Source organism: Protopterus annectens, chromosome 13.part0, assembly GCF_019279795.1.
Source record: "Protopterus annectens isolate FY-2018-M chromosome 13.part0, PAN1.0, whole genome shotgun sequence".
NCBI lineage: Eukaryota > Metazoa > Chordata > Ceratodontiformes > Protopteridae > Protopterus > Protopterus annectens.
This window is the reverse complement of record NC_056747.1, coordinates 529,740,097-529,757,954: the sequence shown is the minus strand read 5'-3', so window position 1 is coordinate 529,757,954 and position 17,858 is coordinate 529,740,097. Positions and strand designations below refer to the sequence as shown.

General features: G+C 37.6%; 1 protein-coding gene across 1 annotated transcript in view; it reads left to right on the top strand.

The window, feature by feature from the left end:
- The first annotated feature begins 560 nt into the window (after positions 1-560).
- Positions 561-17,858, top strand: part of HSF5 (heat shock transcription factor 5) — a 397,618-nt gene continuing 380,320 nt past the window's right edge. The window contains exon 1 of the mRNA XM_044054857.1: positions 561-1,587. Coding sequence (XP_043910792.1) covers positions 1,071-1,587 — 517 coding nt within the window. The 5' untranslated portion in view covers positions 561-1,070. The remainder of the gene's footprint in view (positions 1,588-17,858) is intronic.

Genomic DNA, 17,858 nt, shown 5'->3' with positions numbered 1-17,858 from the left:
ATTGACGTTGCTAAACAATTACATCCGAGTTCCCCACTTCACATAGTTCAGAAAAACGTGCCAATGCAAAACCCTGTTGTCCATCAACTTTCTGAGTTTATTAAAGCAATATTTTAACACCGGTCTCTGATTTTGGGCCTCTGCCCTCAACTACTTCTGGTTTTCTCCAGAAGTCTTAAACTAACAGATTAGGACGTATGCTTACCACCATAAATTTACGATACCAACTGCTTTCGAGGCTGGAAAGAATAAAAAAATGAAGCGTACGACGAATCATCAGCGGACTGGTTACCCTTCCCGCCCTACCGCTCGGCCCTTAAGTGTGCGTACTGCTTTACCACTAAGCACGCGTCCCATCTGTAGGTCAAACTATGTAGGGCACGAGGCGTACGTTCTGTTTGCCAATTTATTACATGAGCTTTTGAATTAGAAAGCGCATAACGGTTCGGGAATGAACAGTAACGGTTCCAGAGGATCCAAATGGATTGCTGAAACAGTGCAGAGCTAGTGATCGTGGCAAGAGTCAGAAGGAGGGGGCCTTTCCCTACTGGGCACGAAGATCACTCCACCGCCATCCCACTTTAGCTTTCATCTTGCGTAAAATTTGGGGTTATTCCTTATTTTAAAAAATGATCGAGCTTGTCCTAAGGCGTACTAAAAGGTTTGGTCAATCTCAACAGCGTTTTCATGGTCAGTTTTCTTTCGGTCAATTTTAGGATCGGCCTTTTGGTTAAGTTCACAACCGCAGACCTTGGTTAATTTTTCCTTGTTTACTGCTTGAGTTAATTGTTTCTCCTTGGTCTTTTTCAAGTTTTACGTCAGTGTGTAGATGACTTAATATCTGATAGCGACATCAGCTTGTCAGTACTAGAAATCACTTTCCTGGTTAATTTCCTCAGATCGTTTTTGTTGCGTTAGTAGATGCGCACTGGCAATTGCCTATTACGGATTCCGAAGGAAGGATTACATTCTGCTTATTTAGTTTGCATTTTGTTAGATTTATTTCCCAGAAAGTGTTTTAAGAAACCGTTTACGTGGATTTGTCTGAAATGTACCAATCCGTATAACACATGGAACTTGGAAATAGACTAATGGCTACACCTATAAATCCTAATAACTTCCCTGCCAAACTTTGGAGGCTGGTTAATAGCCCTAAGTATCAGTCAGTTCGCTGGGATCTCAGAGGGGAGGCAATCATTATAGACCAAAAACTCTTTGAATCAGAACTCTTTGCTCAATCAGAATACTCTGATGAGTTCACAGAGCAGTTCAAGACAAGTAACTTCACCAGTATTGTACGGCAGTTAAATCTGTACGGTTTTAGAAAAGTGGAACCGCATTCTGACGGTGGTCAAGGAAATGTGCATGCAGGAGGAGGCATAGGGTCTGGGGATGGTGTTCTTCATCATTTTCATAACATGTACTTCAAAAGGGATCATCCAGAGCTACTGATCAACTTGAAACGACTTACTAAAGCCAACAAAGAAAAGTTATCTCATGGGGAAAAAGTCATATCTAGGCCCCCAAGCCGTTTCCAGAGGCTGTTCAATACCTTAGTGGAAGGAAATGTCAAAAGTGAAAAGCCTGGTAAGAATGATCTTCACCTTTATCAGTCTCAGAGGCAGGGCTAAAGAAAATACTAGCCTTCATTTATTCTTGTGATTTTTAAGAGCTTTGATTTAGACTTTCAATGAGTATTTTCTTACCTAAACTGTGTGTTATAATTTGACATATGTGAAGCTTAGTGAACACAGTGTATTTTTGGAATACTACTTAAGTCGATATTTATTACAAGTGCACTGTAACAAGAGTGAGTTAGTAGTTAACTTGCAAAAATCATGAAACCCGGGTAGTGTTCCAAAGCCTTTATTCATCAGAGATAAGTGATCCTCATTGGAATGTGGGTTGCAAATAGGTAGTGTTTTTCTTAACTAGAATTTGGTTTGATCTAATCAGCAGTAGTGTGTGTGTGTGTGTGTGTGTGTGTGTGTGTGTGTGTGTGTGTGTGTGTGTTGGGGGGAGGGGGTTACCTGCTGTTCTAAAATACACCTTTATGGCCCTGTTGTTGGTTTAAAATTAAACAATACATATATTTTCCACACCTACTTTTAAGTGTATATAAAAGCTGTTATGTTTAACATTATAAACAATTTCTTATTTTTTTTTTTTACTGAGGATGGCTTGTTGCTTTGGAACACTACTTGCGTTTCCATTGTAACTGAGCTCATCAACGAAGTTTTAAGACCACTAGTTTCTCTGTTTTTTTTATTTTTTCCTCAACACTCGTGATGGGATTGGAACTAGACTTGATTCCTGTGCTTATATTTTTTTTATATATATATATTTTTTTATGGCTTGTTAACTTGGGCACGTCATGTGTGGAATTTTCATATCTTCCTTTTGCATGAGTTTTTGCCAGGGTATCCAATTATCTTGCACATTCCAAAAATATGAGTAAATGGACAAGTGATGTTCAATGTTGGTGCGCACATGTGCATGTATGACCAGGACATACTTCTTAACTGTCCCAGGATGTCCCCGATTTTAACTCAAATTTTAGCTCTGTCCCTCTTAGTCCTCCCCTAAAACTGGTGACTTTTTGAGAAAAAAGTGGTGAATTATACATAATAAATAATAACAATAATTATAGACTTCTTTTATTTCAGAAAACTGATATTAATTCACATTATTTTTTACTGTCAATGTCTCAATAGTACTATCTGAAGTGTCCCTGATTATTTCTGGACTTGTCCATGATTCATTGAGAGCTATGGTTCAGAAAGGCAGTTATTTCTGGATTTGTCCATGATTCGTTGAGAGCTATGGTTCAGAAAGGCAGTGCCATCCCTTTGGAGACCCCCTCCTTACACCTGCTGCTTGCATAGATAGGCTCTAATACCCAGCGACTTTTTATATGGATTACGTAGGTATTAAAAACAGATGGGTGATCTCTACAAAAAGTACAAAGCACAGCATAGTGATTTCTTCTTAGTGAGAGAAAAGACTTGTACACCTCCTCCAACTACCCACCCATTATTTTATTAGTAAGTGGGAGCTAAGGGAGACAAAGGTCATCTTACCTAGTCTGCTAGTAACAGAAGTGATTTTCTTAGAATAACTTAGTGATTCATGCGATCCGCGGTAGTGGTGCTGCGGTAGCATTGTCGCCTCACAGCAAGACGTTATCGCGTTTGATTCTCAGCTAGAGCGTCTTCCGTGTGGGGACATGTGTGAATGGGCGTGCCTTCGTTGAAGGTTGTGCATCAGGGCTGGTAACTCGGCACGCAAAAATCCACTACCAAACATTAGCGGACCGGACTTCTGCTGTGGCGACCCCTAACCGGGATAAGCTGAAAGACACAACAGCTTAGTGATTCATGCATGTTCATTAAACTACACAGTCATTCTCAGTTTCTAAGAACTGTTTCATAACAAAATGAGTAATTCAGAAGAGCATTAATATTGTGTATATAGTTATCTGGTTTAGTTTTAGTTGATATATGCAAATTATTTTTATTATCTATCGTTATCTGTACCAGTGTTTGGTATCAGAACATATTTAAAATAGAAGAAAAATGTGAATGTTAATAAATCTGAATACACTGTATGTAGATTGCATAGTTTATTTTTGAACAAGATTCTTCATAAGTGTTGGAGTTTCTTTGCAGCTTCTCCCATCCAAAGGGGAAAAAAGGGTTGTTGTTTAGTCCATTAAACCCCATCAATGAAGTTTATGCAGGTTTGGTCTTTCCCATGATGATTGACAGGCGATGAGGGTAGGGTGGCTTTGATGGACAGACTGTCAATGAATGTCATGTGTTCGTCCTGAGTCATACATGCATTATATACATTTGATTGCCCTATGCATGAATTATGTGTATTATATTTATGCTTCCTTAAAGTTGGGTTATTTTTATTTCTATATTTGTATTACACCAGACTAAACTTTTTATATATTTATTAATTTATTTTTTGGCAGAGTTTTAAGTTCTACAGGTGCCTATATTTTTTATTAACATTCTAGCTCATCTGTTCTGTTATGCTGTATGTCAGGTGAAACTGAGACTGACATGTTGTTTTGAGGTTAAATGTCAAGTTTCTAATTGCTGATTGCTATAGCAGAAGTTGACTGCAGTTGCCTCTTTGTCTTTGCTTAAAAATGGACTGAATAAAATCACTGCAGCTGTAGCAATTTTATATTTCAGCAAGGTACAGAAAGCAATTGTATTTTTATTGTTATGTTTTACTTTTTGCTATTTAATCCTTTGCGCCTTTCCTTATTTTCATATATGTATACTTGACTTTTAGTTTCCCTCAAAAGTGAGTTTTTTTTATGAGGGAAGATTTCACTTTGTTCGTGCATGTGGAAGATTTCACTTTGTTCGTGCGTGTGGAACAACTGTTTTCCCTCCTGATTTTTGTTTTCAGATTGCCAGAGTGAAAATGTTCTCATGTCAGTCTGTATGATGAAGTGAGACTTCGAAGAGTTTTATAGTGCTTCTGAACCAGGTTGCTTGTTAACTGATGCCACAGATGTAAGCATAATTTCATAATGGGTATTATTGGAACAATCAAGATGTAGGTTCATAGGGTAAGTACTAGGCAATCGGTCTGCAGACCATTTTAAGCCTAGCCAAAGAATAAAAACTTTTCAAAGTTTCCCTCTTACCTCAAGGAGAGCAACACAAGACAGACCGGGAGAGAATTTAAGGCTGCCCATCCAATTATCACTGTTAACCTTGAAGGTGGAAAGGGTGCTACTCTGCTTGACATGTAGTGGAAGTTTGTTCCAGAGATGAGGGATATGTTGGAAAACAGACTGTTATACCAGCATCTGTCTGTTGATAAAGGTTTAGTTCCATTAACTGGTTATTTGATGCACTATTAGTTCTGCAAAGGAATAGAAGATCAAGGGTTGGCTCTTTCATGGCATGAAAGACTATTCATACATCTCCACAGAGGAGTCTGTAAGAGAGTGAGTACAAAGAAAGGGCTACCAGTTTCTCCTGATAACTAACTAAGACATTTGAGGCCACTGATCTTTTCAGTTATGAATCTCTGATATCTGTCAAGTTGTGTGAGAATCTCTAAGGTCTGTCAAGTTGGGTAATATGTTTAAATGTGTCTACTTCATACCATCGAAATCCCACAATATTGAATCCCACATCATGGAGACTAAACCATCGAAACATCACTTTAACGAATGATCAGATCATCAAATGCATTCCCACGATAAGTAACCACTCATACCACAACTAACAAAAACAAAACCATACCACCTCTAACCCAGCCAGGCGGGGGGCTATGCCCCCAACACCCCTCAATGTGGGGGCTGTGCCCCCACATCCCCCTAACTAAATATACCAAATCTGAGATCGCACTATAGTTGGGAAAAGGGCAAAGTCCACCTTGTTGGCCAACAGGTTACTTACAGTGGGAATGGATTTGTCAGTCTGGTCATTCGTTAAACTGAGGTTTCGATGATTTCGCCTCGACAATGTAGGATTCGATATTGTGGGATTTCAGTGTTATCACGTAGACCCGTTTAATTACATGTCAAAAGGTGCATTATATTCAGTAATGGGTCTGATAATATACGAGTAAAGGGGAATTAAGACTTCTTTGGATCTAGTGGAGATGCCTTTGGAAATTAGATGGGCCAGATAAGAAACTTTCCGATCTACTTTAGAGACATGACGGTCAAGTGAGGAGTTATCAGAAGAGTACTCAGATACCTTACAACAGTATCTGATTGGAGGAGTACATCTGCTATGCGGTAAGTGAAATTATTTTATCAAAATTAACTATGCTACATTTTTTACATTTAATTTGAGAACATTGTCCTCGTACCAGTTGTTAACATGGTCTAAGCCGTGTTGGGACAGTTGTGAGTCAGTTGAAGATAAATTAATAGCACCCAGTTTACAGTTATCTGCAGACTTAGTTAACCATAGGCCAGAAGTTCTGGCATGAGGGTCAGAGAAATATATGCCAAATAGGAGAGCGCCCAAAACTGAGCCTTGTCGTACATCACTGGTAACTGTTTTGCTTTCAGAAGTAACTCCTGCTACTCTAGCCACATGGGTTCTGTCAGGCAGCTGGTTAGCTATCCATTAAACAATGCAAGGATTTATTATATTCAGATTTACAAATCTGTCAATTATGCTTGCATGGGAAATAGTGTAAAAGGCCTTGGTCAGGTCTAGATATGCTGTATGCACTGCATAACCACTATCCACTGCTTTAGTTACTTTCTCAAAAAAATTAATGTGGTTAAAATGGCAAGACTTTCCTTTGATAAAGCCAGACTGATGAAGGCCCAGAGTTGAGAGATTTTCAGTGTAGGATTAATTTAGTTTGCGATGCACTCCATTGCTTTACATGTGAGGCTAGTGAAATTAATTGGTTTTAAGTTACCAGAATCTGTGACTAGGCCACCTTTGTGTAATGGCATTAAACTAGCTGTTTTCCAGGCTTCAGAAATGTAACCAGTGGAGAGGTTTAGATTAAAGCATTTAAGTAGTGGTTCAGAAAGGCCATATTTGGCACCAATAATCGGGCAACCTAGTATATTGTCAGGGCCCCATGGATGAAGTCTTCTTAATTTTTGAAAGGGCTGATAAAGCTTGTTTCATAGTAATTATAGGGGGTGGCTGGAATTGTAGAAACTGTAGATAGCTATAACTATGAGTGGAGTAAAATTTGCATGAAATTTATTAACAAGGATGTTAACTATTTCCTTTGGGTCAGAGAGTGTATTATTGTGGACTAGATCCAGACACTAGTGGGTGTTATATCTTAACTTCCTGACATAGCTAAAGAAAGATTTGCATTTATTGTTTGGTTTTAGTGACTATTTTTACATTCATACTCAGTTTTGTGCTTCCTAGTGATTCCTTTAAGCTCTTTGTTTGCTTTAGTGCAGTATTAAGGTAGGTAGCATGAGATCTCTTATAAGCATTAAGCAATTTATTTCTTTTGTTATATAATTTATTTATATGAGTATTTCACCACAGTGGTTTGTTTTTAAAATTCTCATATTTGTTGCAGATAGGGACTGCCTTATCAAGACAATGAATTAAGTGGCAGTAGAAGTCAGAAGCATAGGGAGAACTTTAGCAGTAGGATCCTTCAGACAAGGTTAAGAGCGGAATTTATTTAAGTCATTGAAGAAGGTTTGCTTTTGAGAAGGCCCTAAGCACAGAACTATTTACAGGGGAAGCGCTACAAGTTTTAAAAGAAAAAAATCACTGAACTGTAGTTTGATTTGAAAAGATGTGATAATACATATAAAGCTGTGCAAGAAATGGCCATATTTGTAAGGACTATATCCGGTATATTAGGGCCCCTAAGATGGCTAATTGTGAAAGAGAGTTAGTATTTGTAATGTCAAGGAAGTGTTGGGCATACCAACCATTGGCAGTGCAGGTCAGCCAGTTCGTTGATGGATAGTTGGAATCCCCCGGTAGAAAGGTCTTGTGTTTAATAGGAATTGTAGCTAATGTGTTAAGATAGCTATCGTGCTTAGAAAGAAACATAGAAGATATTCTGTAGTGAGTTATGAAGTCTTGTTTAGGGTGATTTGGACTTTTAGGAGTTTACATATGGTGTCCCAAGGAATCTGTTATGAGGTCGTAATATCCTTGGCAAATACTGATACTCCCCCACGATTGCCAGTGGGTCTGAAGATGTGATAGGTATTGTACCCAGGAGTAGAGGGAGTGCTTTCATTACTCTGAAACCACATTTCTGTAACTATACATTTCTGAATGTGTTCAAGTTGCAGGAAATCCCCAAGTTCGGGCATTTTTTAAAATTAAAACCACCACATTAATGTATTCCAAATTAGAGTTTAGTAGGTGGAATGTCCATCAGATGGACTCTGCCTAAAAAGGCACTGTAGGGACAGCAAAGGCTTTAGCCAGAATGTGAAAGCCTTGAAAAGATAGATGAAGCCTATCCCTTGCAAAGCAAAAAGACTTGTCAGCCATCTCATCCCAAGCTGATACATACTGGATCCCTCTAGAATGACACAAACTACACAGCCAATTACTAAAGCCAATTACTTTGTCTTTGAATCTTGGCATCATTCCTGGTGATTGGAAGATACCACTCAAGACCAGTGTCTTTTCTGCTTCATATCCTTCTGCATGGGCCTCTTTGCGTAGCTTATCTGAGGTTATTCACCAACATGTTAACAACTATCAGGTCATAATCGTATTTGTCAGGATGAAGGTATCTAAGAACCTTTGTTACTTCTGGCTTCAAAAATACAGCTAACTGTCACCTTATTATCATTCAGCCTGAAGGGCATGATGCCCGAATGCTTTACAATAGAGTCACGTATAACTAAAATATTACCATGGTTTGATGTAGGGTAAGTAGGCCATAAGGGCTTGGAGTCTGCACCCTTGTGACTCCTAGAGGTATGCGTTTTAGGTGTGGGTGTGAAGGGTGAAGGTGGGTCTGTTCCTGTGTTTATTAATGTGTGAGTTTTTGTAGTCTTTAGCTTGCAAGGCTTAGGCAGTGTTCTCTTAAGCTCAGCATATGTTGGTTTAGTGGAAGTGCTCTGCTCTGTATATGTATATGTGCATGTGGAAGCTTACCAAATGTTTTCTGAGGTGAGAAGGTAGCCTCCAGGTTAAATAAATACAAACATCTCTTACATACTGAATCATTGTGAGGTAAGAATAAAGAGTTTTCAGTAAGCAAGAAGCAGTTCAGTAAGCAAGAAGCAGTTACTATACTACCTTAAAATACCTAAGGCTAGCAGTCTGACTGCAGAAGGGGAGCCAACTGACTGAGCTTCCATACTGTCTAGTACAGATGAAGGGGGTATAGGAAAACTTACTGAGATTCCATATTGCCCTGTACAGTCAAAGGGGTATAGCACAGCTGACTGAGATTCTATGCTGTTCTCTACAGATGAAGGGGTATATGACATCTGACTGAGATTCCTTACTGCCGTGTACAGATGAAGGGGTATAGGACAGCTGGCTGAGATTCCATACTGTCCTGTACAGATGAAGGAGTATAGGGTAGTTTAAAAAGAGGCTAACTGACTGGACTAGAAAAAGATGATAAACAAGTATATGACTAAAGGATAAAAGAATGAGCTGTGACTATTGTAGTAGTCACAAGGTGCAAAAAATACAAAAGTGGCAAGACTATGTAGGGTCAATAAGGAAATCAGTAACAGTGGCAAATTTAACTATACAGCTTCACCCAACAGGCTGTTTTCTACCTAGCCAGTAAAAACATTGAAAATGGCAGTGTAAGCCCAATTTGTGTTACCTCTGAGACATTGAGGAAGGGCTTGTATAATAATTTTGCTGTGAATGGATGAACGTTTTTTCTGTAAATCTGGATTATAATTAGCTGTTTACAGTAATAGCGAAGATTAATGCTGAAACATTATCTTTAAATTAAAAAAATCGATAAAAAGTAGTTATGTTGACCCCTTCCCCCAAGCAAGCCATTTTCAGAATTCTCTGAAAGGGATAGGGAGTATAATAATATTTTATTTTCTGACAAAATACTTAGATTCTGCTTTAGTAGACATGAGTTTTGGAATCTTGACAGAGTCAAGGAGTCAGCACTTCCAGTGGGAAATTGGTCACCTTGAACAGTTCTAGAATACAGTCAGAAATATAGCTATATGTGGGACTTCCAAGATGGCTGCACATTGAGTAACAGCTTAATTCTAGCTCTCCCGGTGTGAAAACAGAAACTCAGCAGAGAAGGCCAGTGGACTTTTGTGTTTCTGGGTACATTTCAGTAACTAGCTAGTAAGTGTACTGCCTGGATGCCAGAAAAAAGAAATACAGAGGATCTGAAGGAAACACAGCTACAAAAGGTGGGGAAAAATACTGACTGGGAAAAGTACTGCAGCTCTTCAGCAAAAAAGCCATGCAAGCTCCAGACATGACTTCCAGTAACCTAGAGGAAAGCATAAGACAGCTGTACACAGACCTGGTTAAAATAAACGAAACACTGATGGAGTATATTAACTCAAACAACAAAAAACTGCAACAAATGGAATAAGTTTTAAACAGATATTCAGATGAGATGATAAAACTGCAAAAAAAAACAGGTTGAAATGAAAAAAAGGCTGTGTGAGACTGCTCAAGAAGAGATGTTTCAAAAATAATAGAATTAGAGGGCAAAGCACATAGAGAAAGCCTGAGATTTTTAGCTGTACCAGAGAAGCTGGAAGGAAGAGACTGTATTAATTTTATGAAAGCACAAATAAGCATCTGGACTGGTATTCCACAACAGGAGTTGTTACTTGAAAGGGCACACCATGTGTGTGCTCCAAACCTGGCTACAAGAAAGCAACCTAGACCTTTAATAGTAAAGAGGCAATCCTGCCCAGCAGAAGGAGTTAAGTCGAACAAAACTGTGACAGAAGGACAAAGTACTAAAAGTCAGAGACAGCAGAGTTTGTGGAGAATGATTACTCATTGCGCAACAGACAGAAGAGGAGTAAATTTATTCCACTATTCAGGGAATGTCAAGAACCGGGGATGAGATTCAAATCGCTGTACCCAGCTATCTTCAAAATATTCTTTCCTGGAGGGACAAAATCATATTTTGATGAAGTACATACTTAGGAGGAAATACAAAAGTTTGTACAATAAAAAGTGAGCTGTGAAACAAAAGGAGATTCTGCTTCTGGTTTTCCTGGTAATGAAGACCACAGAGAGATTGTGTCAGTGAAACCTTTTACAGTGTTTCAACAGAAAATGCTGGAGAAAAGGAAGAGAGCACAAGAGTTGACTAGAAAAATCAAGAGTACATTGGAAATTAAGCAGAGACAGGATTCGGTTGAAGGAGATGAACATGAGTAAAAACAATAAGTTGGAAATTGACAAGGCATACAAAGCAATGTCTGTATTTGTGAAATATGACAGAAAAAGAAAATCTGGAAATATTGGACTTTTTTTGGACTTGTGGGGCACTCTAAAGTATATGCCCTACTTCATGTCATTAATGTTCAGAAAAATACTTAGGGGAGGAGAAGAGAAGGATGAAAGATAACTTTACGTAAATCTTTTTTCTTAATAGTACTGTTTTATAGTGTATGGTTTTCTTTGCATTCTATAAAGTAAAGCTTTGTCAGTTGTTTTTAAGAGTAACAGGAATACTGTTATAATCAGGTGCTTCTGCTTTTTTTTCTTCCTTCTCTCTTTCTCCTTGTTCACTTTCAAGAAATGTAGACACTGCAGTGTAAAAACATTCTGGTTAAAAGAGCATGAGAAAAAATAATGGGCTTTTTGTCATTCTTGCATGGGGGAATGGCTGGATTAAGACCCTTAGATTGCTCTAGTAGGAGGCTTTAAGAGAAAGCAAGTAAATGAAAAAGAATATTGCATATTGTAAGGCTTTCTTCTAGCAAATAAATGTATACTTAGTAACAGTTCTGTATCTGGTCCTCATGTCTCCATGGAGACAATCTGATAAAGAGAAATTGGATACAATAAATCTGATAAAGAGAAATTGGCTAGGAAATAATGTTCTCTGAAAGCATTCAGGTGTTTTCCTAGCTGGGAGAGCTATAAAGATAAGACAAAACCAGACAACACTTAGAAGCACAGGCTGCACCATGCATCTCGGTATGGATAACCTTTCTTTTAGGTTAACTCAAGTTTGTAAGTGTGGCTGTTTACGACATTTGTTCATATTAGCCAGGTAAAACTTCAATATTTGAAGATGTACCTAGTTTTTTGTGTATTAAGTTTATTTATTTATTTGCAGTTTGTTTACTGGGAAAGTCCACTGAGACATAGAGAACCCATTTTTAGTGGAGGCCCGGGAAGAAAAGCTCCACGGTACAAGAAATTAACAGTTTGAATTACAAAATTGAATTACAAAGAATAAGTATGTAGATACCATGAGGGAAATGTACAGTAATGTAATCTGAACAATTAGCATAGAGTAAAGATATACATCGTGTACTGTCTCTATAATCTCTTTCTACAATAGTATTATCGCGCACAAAAAATGGGTCCTTATTATTTTAGCGCATGCAATGAATTGCAAACACTGTTTAGTCGAATGTCATTATGCAAAATGGCAAAATACCAAAAGCACAGAACAGTGATTTTTTTTCCTAGGGAAAAAAATCACTGGGCCGTTTTCTTGACTTTGCCATTTCCTCCACTGTGGTGTGATCTCGGAGTTGGTATAGTTAAGTAGGGGGGTGTGGGGGTGAAGCCCCCACTTTATTTTGTGTTTTGATTTTTGTTATGGATCAGCGATTTTTTTTCCATGGGGAAAAAAAAATCACTGATCCTTGTGTTCAACATTTTGGGTTTTCGTTGATTGTTGGTCGATTATATAGCATTCACAATTCAGTGCGTTCACTTACAGTATATAATATAGACCCCAAAAAATAAGGTTGATAAATAGTCTTTAGGCTAATCGGTTTTAGGGAGTATTGGGGGTGTGCTTGTTTTTTTGTTTGAGGGCTTTCAATAAGACAAAAAGTTATGTAAGGTGTGACATAGATTTAAATAGATATGACAAGAAACAGCTGTATAAAAGTTCAACATGCCAAACAGTGTATGCATGTAACATAGTGAGAATAATAACTTTTTAATACAGTGAAGCGTTCAGTAATTCGTTTTTAAATGTCAATAACCTCACAGCTAAATACAAAAAAGAGCAGTGAACTATATTTAAAAATGTAGAGTTTAAATAGCTATGCTACCGGAGACACACTTGGAAAGGAATGAATATGTGCATTTGATAAAGAAATGTTATCAGGATGGTTATCAGCAGAATACCTGGGAGAAAGGAAAAGAGGAGTACTTACATTAATTTCAAGAAGAGCTCCATTAGTGACAGAAGAGGATGAAAAAGATAATGGTAGATTTGTAGTACTAAGGGGCTACTGCTGGCAAGGGAGGATGATTACACTGGCATGTATTTATATTCCACCTAAAACTGCTGTAATGACACTTAAGAAAATTCTGGGAGAAATAATCAGCTTTCAGCAAGGAATATTACTTATAGGTGGGGACTGGAATTTGATTTGCAGCAGTGAATATATATTTGGGGGGTCCAGAAGAGAAAGTATAACAAAGTGCAGACTTTTGAAGAAACTTGTGAAAATATTCGGCATGTAAGATGTGAATTCATTAGTAGTAGTTCAGACTGCATTTACTTATTATTCCCCAATATATAAAAACTGGGCTAGGCTAGACAGAATTTACATTTCAAAGAAACATATGCATTTAACTGAAGGTCTTGTTATACACCCAATAACTATTTCAGATCATGTGCCAATAATAACTAAAATAAAAATACAGAGTAAAGACATTTGGCTTTTCCCGGTTAGGGGTCACCACAGCGGAACTCCGGTCCTCTCATGATTGGCAGTGGATTTTTACGGTGCCGAGTTGCCAGCCCAACACCCAACCTTCAGCGAAGGCGCGCCCATTCACGCTCGCACGTACCTGCATGTCTTTTGCATCACTCGACCGTGGGGAGGACATGCAGACTCCACACACAAGGCGCTCTGACCTTGAATCGAACGGGAGAACCTCTTGCTGTGAGGTGACAACACTAACCGCAGCACCACCGTGGCTTAAAATACAGAGTAATGAAATAAAAATGAGACACTAGCATTTTCCTACCTGTTTGTTGAAAAGAGAGGAATTTAAGAAATAAGTTGTGGAAATTATCTAGGAGCTATTAGAGAAGACAGAAATTTCTTCTGAAAATATAGCTAGGGAGTGGGATAAAATTTAAAGTGGAGTTTAAAACAGAGTTGAAATAAAAGAAAAGGAGATATGGTTAAGAAGTAACAAGAACTATTTAAAGGGACTGTCAAACATTAAAGTATTGCAGAATAGGGGGAATCTCACAGAACAAGAAGTGGAACAATTGAAGAATGCTACACACAATAAGGGATTATCTTGATAATATGCATGAATTTAGAAAGATTACTGTTTTTTTTTTTTTTTTTTTTATATAATAACTCAAGTGCACAAAAACTTTCTGCACAATGATTCAGGCAGCAGAAAATAGAAAAGGCTGCCATCAAGCTTAGGGAGCCTGTAACAAGGAAGGTAGCGAGATCCTGTAGAAATATTAGAAACATTTTGGAAATTCTAGGAAAATCTGTATAAAGCAGAGAAATATGGAAATCAAGAAAAGGTACAAATGGAAATGTTTATGGAAGAATTGAATATGCCGAGGTTAGAGGTAGATGAGGCTCAGTTACTAACAGGGTAGGAAGAGATGCGCTAAAATGGTGATATATAATCAATCTACAGGAAAGTCCCCAATAATAGATGGTATTCTTGTGGAAGTTTGGAAGGTAGGAGGGAAAAACTGATAAAATATCTGGAAGGTTTTGTTTAACAGTTTTTTAAGAAGAGGAAAAGTACCATCATCCTGCAAGAAAGTGGTGGTAATTGTAATACCTAATAAGGATAAAGATCCATCAGATCCAGCTTCATACAGGCCCATATCAATACTGAGCCATGATTATAAAGTGGTTATGTCTATAATGGCTAAAAGAATGGCAAAAGTGTTGCCAAAATTGATAGATATGGATCAAGGGGTTTTGTGGAAGGGAGGCAAACATCTGACAACTGTAGCAGAACTCTGATGATCCAAAGGGAAGCAGAATGTAAGAAAATACCACTGTTGTTGTTGGGTCTTGATGCAGAGAAAACATTTGACAGAGTAAGTATGAGCAGGGCAATGGAAGCATTTGCATTTCCTGATAAAATTATACTGTTAATAAGGTTGATTAAGAGGATGTATGAGGGATTGGAGGTGAAAATTAAAGTGGGTGGGGTCCTCTCTGATAATTTCTGCTTGTGTAGAGGAGCCAGGCAGGGGTGTCTTCTTTCCCCTTTATTATTTGCATTATATTTAGAACCATTGGCAAACAAAATAAGGTACTCAGAAATTCAAGAATATAATTAGTATGATAGTCGAGAAAAGTTGGCTGTATTTGCAGATGGTATTATTTTATACCTGATGAAAGCAGAAAAGGACATTAGTATTGTAGAACATTTTGTGACAGTTTTATGTCTTTTTTGGATACAAAATTAATGAAGATAAAACCAAGACAATAGCAGTAAATTATGTACCTGCACACAAATTGGTTCAGCAATATCCCTATTAATGTAGACATAATAAAATATTTAGGAGTATGGATTAAAATGATTCCAATTCCATTGTGGCATCTAAGGATACGTGGGAAGAGACTAAACAAAAGATAATACAAAAACTGAGAAATTGGAAGCTCTGTTATCTGGATATGGATAGTAAGATGCAAACAGTTAAATGTTTTAGTCCCTTTAGTCTGATACACAGGTCAGACATATTTTTATCAACCAGAGGAGAAGCTGTGAATAGCAATTAATATAGAACGGAAGGATTTTTTTCTGGGAGGGGAAGACAGCAAGAGTCGAGTGGGATAAGCTGATTCTTCCAGTAGAACAATGCAGATTGAGATTACCCAATTTGAATTGGTTTTTCAGAGCTACACAGTTAAGGCTCCAATACATAGCACCAGCAGAAAGCTATAATTCAAAGTGGAAAGGAATGATGATGAAATGGGGGGAGAAGCTCAAAAAACAAGGAGAGACTAGGATTTTGGCTGCAGATCTTTACGAATAACAATAACCATACAGAATATTATATTCATAAAGTAGCAGAAAGTATTCTAAGAACTAAGCTAACATGGAAATGGAGAAAGGAGATGACTTCAATTAGGGGTACAGACAATAGGCAAAAAGGGTCTGGAATTTATTGGAGAAAATTTGCTTGGCAAAGGAACCAAGCTATTAGGACCAAATAACTAGAGAGGGAAAGGTAGTAGAAAGAGAAGATGCCAAGAATTTATTTGGACTGCAGGTTAAAGATTGCCTTCCTTATTAATTATTGATATTGGAGTATAGGCAAAGCAAAAGAAATAGGGAGGTCCTAAACGAAAGACCAGCAGTGGTAGAGTTTTTTGTAGAACCTAGAACAGAGTCTGTCGTTAGAAAAGGAATAATTAGTAGGTCATATAAAATATTGCATAATAATATAAGACTCAATCAGAGAAGGTTAGAAAGGAGTGGGAGGAGAAACTGCATATGCAATTCACAAAGAAATAGGGGGGGGATATATGCATGACTCCCAAATATGCAACAAAATCTAGAAGATTGAGGATTTTTGCTTGTAAATGTTTACATAGATATTTTTATACCCCTAGTAGCCTCCAGATAATTTTTCCTCAGGTAGACATCAAGTGTTGGAGGTGTGATGGGGAATAAAGAGGTATTTGGGAACATATTATGTGGGGTTGTGATGAGTTGGCAGACTTTAAAGATTCCTTGCAGACTACTCTATCGGAAATACTGGGTGAGCAAATTGGTGTAACTAGGAAATGATTTTTCTGAGCTATGATGCAGAATCGGAATTTCCTAGACATAGTAAGGCCTTGCTGAGTCTAATTATGGTGGCTGCCAAAAAAAGCAGTTACTAGAAAATGGAAATCAAAGTCTAAGCCAACTATACTAGAAGTAGTAAATATAGTAACTGAGATAAAACAACTGGAACTGGGACCTTTATAAAAGGGTAGGGACAAATTACATAGGAGAAAATAAGAAGTATGGGAACACTACATACATGGGAAGAATAATGTCTAAAAGTAGGCAGGACTTGAATGAGCTATGTGATATCTGACTGGGTAGATTATGAGTGATGTATAATGTTTGCAACTAGGATTATGTCAATATGGCTGTGATGTAAAATGTTTGCAGCTGGGATTATGCCAATATGGTTTGTTTTCATTTATATAAATGTATGCTTCCCTGTATCATAAGTGATAATTTAGTAAAGATGTTTCTTGTTTAAAAATACATGCAGAAAAATGTTATGGAGGAGGAAAAGGTTTAAGAGAAGGCAGTAATTTGTAAATGAACTTGTTAATATGATTTAATTACTTTTAGATAAATATAAATTTGCCTAGGCCAAATGTGATAATTCAGTAAAAGTTTTTAAAAAATGTAGCTATACATAAACTCTTCCCCAATAGGGATAACTCAAAAATACTACTGCTGGAGCTACTTGTCACCATCCGACATAACATTTGCAACCCCTCACAGCCCTTTCTAGTTACTTTCAACCCAACCAACCCTCCTTACCCCCACTAAACCACCACACACAATTGTTAGCTGCTATTCGCATTCAACTTAAAACCCAACACTAAGAAAGAAATCAAAGACCTCATTTGCAAGCTGTCCAACTATTATTGTAGCAACTTTCACATAATACACCCTCAGTATTACGGATGGGATGACACTTTCCTCCCTTCTGTTGCCCACATGCGTAACTTATTTCTAAAAACAAACAAAAACAAATATCTGCAAACTTTTCAAACATATCACCATATGCCCTCTTTCTATGGTTACTTCCAGCAAAGCAAACACTTCTGACTTGTAGTAAACTAGCAACCCAGTTATAAAACATGTAGGAAAACTCATTTGCAAGCTTGTACTGTATCACCTTATTAAGTATGGCATTATATTTGACAGACATGGATGCAGACCCTGCAGTCCTCTGTCTCATCAATTAAATTTTAAAAATAAAAGGAAAATGAGCAGGATTTGTGTTAATAAAACTAAAAGGAGACATTGATTGTGTAGATCATGGTGTCTGAATCCAAAAACCAAATTACTGTTGATTCTCAGAAGAGGTATGCCTGTGATTTACAAATTATCTACACAGCAGAATATTTGCTGTTATATGTAACTCCCTCCAAACAACTACCACTACTAGTTTCAAAGGTGTTCCCCAAGACTCAAGTTTAGGCGTACTCTTTTTCTCCCAACTTATCATGATCCTCT